The 8,036-nt window shown below is 37.2% G+C and overlaps 1 protein-coding gene across 1 annotated transcript in view; it reads right to left on the bottom strand.

Annotated features, from left to right (window-relative positions):
- Nucleotides 1–581: 581 nt before the first annotated feature.
- Nucleotides 582–8,036, bottom strand: part of LOC126484476 (elongation factor Ts, mitochondrial) — a 79,473-nt gene continuing 72,018 nt past the window's right edge. Inside the window, exon 4 of the mRNA XM_050108003.1 lies at nt 582–956. Within this exon, the coding sequence (XP_049963960.1) occupies nt 724–956 (233 nt within the window). The 3' untranslated portion in view covers nt 582–723. The remainder of the gene's footprint in view (nt 957–8,036) is intronic.

Here is an 8,036-nt window from a genome sequence, read left to right as displayed (position 1 = left end):
TCTTCTCCAGAAGTGACAACTTTAAATGGATTAAAAAACTTTGTGACTGAAAGACACTCATTCACTGGAGCTCTAGAAGAGCTACGAATAAGTAATACAATGAAAGAACGGCCAGAAAGCAGGGAAATGCCAGCTGTAAGCCCTATTACAACCCAAGTGCGGTGTCCATGTGGCTGCTACCTGAAGCCAGCTGTTGGTGTAAATATACGAACACGAGAGAAGAGCACAATGCAGCTGCATGTTGTGGGATCAGAAATTCTCAACTATCAGGGTCGTATCTACTCACCTGAAGACATAGCACCAATCTGGAAAAAAGATTGTCGTACTTGGCTTTGGAAGTCATCAACGAAAGTTGAGAGATAGCATTCCAAGAGTTGCTTCAGTATGCCTCAGTCTTGAAAGCAAGACTTTTATCCCATATGTAATTAATCAACACCTTTGTACAAAGTGGCTAAAAAATTTAACAGTATATAAGTTTTCATGAGTATTATAAAACAACACATACTTCTTTTCAATGTATACTATATGAAGCAAATATACACTTTCTTAAATAACTTATGTACGTGAAATAAGTACAACAGTTAAACATGTTATATGACTTTCTTCATTTAATGAAAACATCAACAATGCAACACTTTTTTAACTTCTTTGAGGCAATTTTATACAGTGCAGAAGAAATGGCTCCATAAAAAGATTATAAACATGGAAATATATCTGTCGATATCAGCCGCCAATTTCTACTGCCTCTTCTTTTTCTTGTGGAATGACTCCAGTTGAAGTTTCACCACACTCAAATCGTGTGAAATCTAACAATGATATTCCACTATCTCCAAGGACTTGGTTGACAGTTACTGATGGGTCCAAGAGGTATTCTTGGAATATCATGCAGTGCTCATCATCAGGATTTTCAGCTGGTGTATCCTCACCAACTTCACCAATTTTTTCAGGATTCATGCCTGAAAAGAAGATATATGTATGTATAGAACTTCTGTTGTTGTGTCTATATTTAGAATACTTTACGGTAAACAGGAAAAGCAACAACCATGTAATTCTGACATGTGACAAAGGAATTTCTGACAGTTCACAGAATTTGACATCTTCATTACTGCAATCTATTTGGCTGCTTCAGACACATCCATCATTATTCATATTTGTGTTTAATGTTACATAGGTACAAAAATAGCAAGCTGCGCCATGATTCAAGAGTTTGTGTTAAATTGTATGCCCACTTATAACTGTCTGGAGAAATTGGTGTAAGTGCTGGAGAAAGGCAAAGGCATTTAAACAACAGTCGGTGAGAACAGGTGGTGAGCTAGCTTTTACCTGACTACACCACCGGTTATATGACAAGAGTAGCAATGTATTTAAATGCATGCACTGCATGTGAAGAAAGCCATAGGAACGATAAACTGCTTCCCACTGTGTGCTGTTGTAATATTAATTTATTGTAGATTACTTCACCTCAAAACATTTTATCTGAAATTACCAACAAAGTGTATTTTTTCTCAAAACTGCTGGAAATATATCATAAAAATTATATTAACAGAATCTTCCGTCGGTTCTTGGTAGAACAACATTATAATAATAAATGAAAAGCACCAGTTTGCTTTTGTTCTACAATATTATTTTTATTGCAAACCGGTTTTCGGCTTACAAGGCCATCTTCAGACATAAATGCCTTGTAAGCCGAAAACCGGTTAGCAATAAAAATAATACTGTAGAACAAAAGCAAACTGGTGCTTTTCACAAATGTCTGAAGATGTCCTTGTAAGCCGAAAACCGATTAGCAATAAAAATAATATTGTAGAACAAAAGCAAACTGGTGCTTTTCATTTATTATCATAAAAATTATTTAATTCTCACATTGGAGATTGAACGAAATTACTAGACTGTAATTCAGCTTTCACTGTCACTTACACACACTCATACATCCACTCCATATCTCCAAGCCTATCTTTGCACTCTTTTTCATACTACACAGTTGTTTTCCACTATTGCTGTTGCTCAACATATACTTTTACTCCAGTTTTTATTATTTTTTCCCACCACTAGATGCATCCCATTTACTCTGCTTACTGCGGTTTATTAGTATTATCCCATTCCGTTATTCCAAGTCTATTATCATTATCATCATTAATGAACGTACTATTCTTACTTACTTCTGAAGGTGGGTGCCTTTTAACCTGAGCTCTGAGTGCATATCCCCCTCCCCCCTTCTTCTAATCTTTCCAGTAATTTCATACTATTATGAGCCATTCCTATTACTAAGAAAGCTTATATATACTATAACTGAATTACTATTGCCTATTTAATAACCAATAGTTTGTCCTTTTCTCCGACATACAGGAGTGAACATATTAACTTCAAATTAAACAGCAAAAAACTAAGCAAATGAGAATAAAAAATGAAAAGAGGAAACATTAAAACATCGTAGTGTTTTCAAAAGCTTACAGAACAGTTATTTAAGTGTTTACTTACTTTCATGAAAGTAAACACATTGCCTTTACCTACCTCAAAACTATAGCACCCGCTACTGAATACGGAACGAAAACCAAAATGGCCTTGATTTATCTATGTGGAGCACTGGAGCAGGGCTCATGTGCTGGCTTGCAATCACGTTGAAATTTGATACCATACCACCCACAGTCCCTCTTTTTGTTTTTGTCTCTGCAGATCATTTGTCAAGCATCAGCTGAACTGAGGACTCTCCTGAGAAAATGGGGATATCTGGGCACGTTAGATTAATGATTAAAAGTGTAATAGGAGATTTACATTGTTGTGGCATTGTATGTTGGTGGAAGGAAGGAGGATATTGGAGAGACTGAAGTAGTAAAAAAGGGGGGGGGGGGGGCAATCACTTTCCATATTTCAGTTCTTGTCTCGGGCAGCAAAACAGCTAGCAACGGCTGTGGTTGTATTGTGAGTTTTCTAGTATAAATAATGTAAAAAAGAAAGGAATGTCAGGCCAAAATGTCACACTGATGATGAGGTCATTAGACACAGAGTACAACTTAGGATTGGCCAAGAACTGGAAGGGAAGTTCAACCTGTCCAGTTTCAGAGAAATCATTCATCAAGGAAAGAAATCATTTCCCTCAAACGAGTTTCAGGATGGATAAAAATATGACATAGGATCGGTGAACAGTTTGAGGGAGAGTGTGAAATAGATTATTTTGAGGAAGATATTTTCATATAAGGGAATTGTGAAAGGTATTTATTACAGTCACGGTTGTTCTAGCATGAGGTGGTATTTCCTGAGGCACTGCTTGTTTATGGTTGATTACTAGATATGTGAAGGAATATGAGAACCATGAGAATACCTGCATAAGAGATCCATTCACATACTATTTTGGGAGAGACCTATGTGTACACGCAGCAGCTCTCAAAGAAATCTTCTCCATATTGGAAGAATACTAAACAACTAATGAACCCACTGTTGGCAGTGTTCTTGAAGAGAAGAGTACATCTGCCTGTCATTTATTCATTCACCTTCTGCAGATGCCATCACGAAGGGCAATTGATGTAAAATTAATCAAAACATGTACTAACAAACTGATTCAGAAGTAGGACAGACTAGTAATTAACTGTTACTAAATTACCCTAAACTATTCATGCTTGCTCAAGCTAGCAACAGTTAAATTAACAGGTACGCCGCTTCCCGTGTTAAAATTGAATAGCTTCTATTGTTAACTTCATATTTACAAGATCAAAAATTATAAGAAAATGGTCTTGTTTACAAGGAATAGCACACTTTTCACACATCTAACATGAATATTCAATTTTTCAATCTTGGTAACCAAATAATCTGTAGGAGTGCTAATTAAGTAGTTTTTCTTTCTTTTAAATTGAGTTGTAGCTGGAAAAAGGGCACATGAGCTTATGTGCCTTTCTTTCACCTGCTTATTTAAATAACCCACCACACTTGCATCTACAATCTCTATTTCAATCAATTAACTCTAAAGGAGAGGACAGCATATTGAAGGAATCATTGTACAGATGATTACTGCTGCATAATGATGGTAGGTACCCTATAGTAACTTAAAATTTAATGCTTTGTCATCATAAAAGAAGTGATAAAAGCAGTAAGCCAATAATGGGTTCATTAGCTGTATAGCAACCTTGCAATATGGAGAAGATTTCTCTGAGAGTTGCACAGACACGCAGGCCTCCCCAAAATAGTATGGATCTCTTATGCAGTTATTCCCTTTGTTCTCACATTCCTTCACAAAGCCAACAGTCAACCATAAATGAGCAGTGTCTCACAGAATACCATGTCATGCTAAAATAAATATGATGGCTACCAACACATTTCACAATTCCTTGAAATGAGAATATCTTCTTCAAAATCTTCTATTCCACACTCTCCCCAAACTGCTTGCCAATCCTATGTCATATTTTTATCCATCCTGAAACACATTTGAGGCAAATGATTCCTTTCTTTGGTGACTGATTTCTTTGAAATTTGCCAGGTTGAATTTCCCTTCCTGTTCTTGGCCAATCCTAATGAATGCTCTGTTGCTAATGACCTCATCATCAATGTGACACAGGGACATGATATCCCTATCTTTTGTACATTATTTGCATTAGAAAACTCACAACACAACCAGGGCTGTTGCTAGGTGTTTTGCTGTCCTAGGTGAGATAATCCCGCCCCCCACGCCATCCCTCCAGCACCACCAGAATTATCTCATATATGTAACTTTCTGAAATGTTCATGATGAAGTTACAAATGGCCTACAGCACAATAGGTCTGTCCAGCGTGGAGAAAGAAAACTGTTAAGAAGAGAGTCTTGAGTTAAGGAACACAGAAGAGCAGCAAACAATATGCTTCTGCTTCAAATAAAGTAATACCAGCTAAAATATCTGAATGTGTATAGGGCTGTTGCTGGAAGGAGTTACAAGCAGGAACATTTAAATGAAGATACCGAGAAGAATTTTTCCAGAAGATTTGGTTAAGCGAGTCTCAAGAAATCCAAGATACAATGCTAGCGAATTGATAACATAATTTCAAAGGATAGATAAAAAAATCTACTCACCAAGTGGCAGCAGGGGAACACACATACAAAAAAGTTTAACTTTTACAAGCTTTTGGAGCCAATGACTCCTCCTTCTGGCAGAAGAGTTGAAGGGAAAGAAAGAGGGGTGAAGGAAAAGGACTGGAGAGGTCTAGGGAAAGGGATACAGTTCAGAAAAGTCACCCAGAACACTAAGTAAGGGGACACTTACCAGAAAGGATGAGATGGAAAGACTGCACCCTTTTGCATACGTGTGTGTGTTTTTTTTTCTTCTGTTGCAGCTTGGTGAGTAGATTTTTTTATCTATCCATTTACATTATATTATCAATAAATGGTAGCTAATTGTATGATATATAACGAACTAAAATTATAGCTCTAAATTCTGCAAATACTTAATCACATACCTGGGGTGACAGGTTGTGTCCACAAGGGACAGAAGTCAAAGTTTGTCAGATATTTTTATTAACTTTACTTAAGATTAGTGTTAAGAGGGTGTGCTGTATTCAGGATCAAGTTTTTCTAAATAAATATTTTGAACAAGGCACTCAAGCTAACATGCCATCTAAGTTTGATCAACATGTATGGGAAATAATGACAAATCACTTGCTGTCTATACAACACACAAAAAGGTTTTACTGCCAAAGTAAATCTAACTATATATTCGAACATGTGGTTTTACAGTGAGATGTACTGATAAAATTCCCTTGAGCTTCCAGCCCTGTCAAGTGATTTAAAATCCACGAGGAATGCTTCATTAAAAAGGTTCCATCAATGAGTGTCCTGGAATGTTACGTTATGTTGGTTTACATACATTGACTGTAGATTTAAACCAGTACATGCATAAATTTCAATATAAAATAAAAAGTCGAATTACAGTTCAAAGCATGGCTCTGTACTTCTCTTACAATGTGAATAAAAGCAGTACAGTTAAGATAGTCATTCATGATGCCTTGTTAATAAAGGTAAAATGAATCTGACTGATTAAATACATTCATTTGCAGCACACAAAAGGCAATTTAATTATACAAATCAGTTATTAGTACTAAGCATATTTTGCAATCAGCCTCTTCTCACAACGTTTTTCATCCAGTTTGCCCAGAAAATTTCCTTAGCATTTGCCAATTATTTATCTAATCAAGAAGAGTAATGCCTAACCTTTATGCCAATGAGAATTGACTTTGCTGTTTTAGTGTGAAGCCACCATCTTCTATCAACTACTTTACTTGCTATTTCTTTCGTGGTGTGAAGTGGTGATCCCATAATCGCACCCACAGTAACAAACTGACAAACAGAAACTGTAATATCTTTTTTAAATGGCCAAATGTTGTTCAAAAATTCATTTACTCATTTGCTTTTGGTCATCATTCAACAAAGGGGCAGGAAATCCCTCTTGCACATAGTTAATTCTTGTGTAAAATGTACTGCATTGTTCAAATAAGTTACGGGAATGCCCACACACACACACACACACACACACACACACACACACACACACACAGACAGAGTAAACACTAGTGCCATCACAAACAAAAAACGATTGACACCAGAAGTTACCGATAGTGAAATTAATAATCAACGGATGAGGTAGCATTAATTCTGTTCCTCCGTTTTTTGACAAGGGAGGGAGGGAGAGGGGGAGGGGAGGACACACACACACACACACACACACACACACACACACACAGAGACAGAGACAGAGAGAGAGAGAGAGAGAGAGAGAGAGAGAGAGAGAGCAGGATTCCATGCAGAATTTAAACAAAAACCACCATCTCTATTTATAAGGTTACTTTTTAATTTAATTTCAACTGCTTCCTTAATAACAGTATACCAATAGCTAGAAGTGCATGCCACAATCTCCTCCGTGTTTTCATCTTCCATACGAAGACCAGTGCAGAGACAAAGAGTTTTTAATATGACGCTCACACCAACCTACTAAAGGGATCAACAGAGTAGCACGATATGTCAGAGTACCAGTGTTATTCACAATCAGACGGAGAGGAACCTCTTCCTTGTGGACTTTTGAAAGTTCATATAACTTAGGAGGAACAGCACAATAAGAATTAAGACTCTTGATAGTCTCCTACAACATAGTGGCTTTTTCTTTCTTTCTTTTTTTTCTTTTTTTCCCCCCAGGAGGCTGATTAATCTTTTTCTCAACATTTTTTGGGGGGGTTAGCACCGACACTGTGATATGCTGAATCAGACTAAACAATGCATTTTTTGAACGCAATCCTGCTTGTCTAAAACAATGGTAGTACTGTCCTTGCCCACAGGTAAAGTAACAATATGAATATCAACTCCAACTCCAGCTGCTGTGATACTACTTTTGGGTGGACGTGCCCCAGTCAACATACGACATGCCTCCCTCCTAGCCTCCTCTACAAGATCCGGAGGTAGTTGAAAAACAGCCTGTTCAACAGAACTAATAAAATCAACTACTGACAAATGCTTTGGCATCAGTGCAAAATTTAAACCTTTGCCTAGAATGGGTAAAGCTGTGTTGTGAAATCTTTCTCAGTGAGATTTATTACAGAATATGTGTTGACTTCCACTTACCTTTTATTCAGTGACCAGAACTATGAGCACACAGACAGAGTTGCGATGGGAAGCCTGTTATCACCTATTATTGTCAATTTGTTTATGGAAGACTTCGAGGAACATACCTTGGAGTCAGCAGCTTTGAAACCTGCGTGTTGTTTCAGATATGTAGATGATACTTTTGTTGTTTGGCCTCATGGCAGTGAGAATATAAATGATGATTAAGAATACCTGAAATCAATCCACCCGAATATTTGTCTCACGATGGAGTTGGAAAAGGATGGCTGTTTTCCCTTCCTTGATGTGTTGGTGAGGAGGAAGGTTGACAGTATGTTGGGATACACCATTTATAGGTAGCCTGCTCACACTGACTTGCATCTGCAGGCTGATATTTGTTACCATTCAGCTCAAAGTGAATACGGTATTTTGTATCTTTGTTCACAGGGCTCATGTCATCTTGGACCCTGAGAGCTTGTCACCTAAG

The sequence above is a fragment of the Schistocerca serialis genome, chromosome 6 (genome assembly GCF_023864345.2).
Source record: "Schistocerca serialis cubense isolate TAMUIC-IGC-003099 chromosome 6, iqSchSeri2.2, whole genome shotgun sequence".
Lineage (NCBI taxonomy): Eukaryota > Metazoa > Arthropoda > Insecta > Orthoptera > Acrididae > Schistocerca > Schistocerca serialis.
This window is presented reverse-complemented; position numbering and strand designations above follow the sequence as displayed.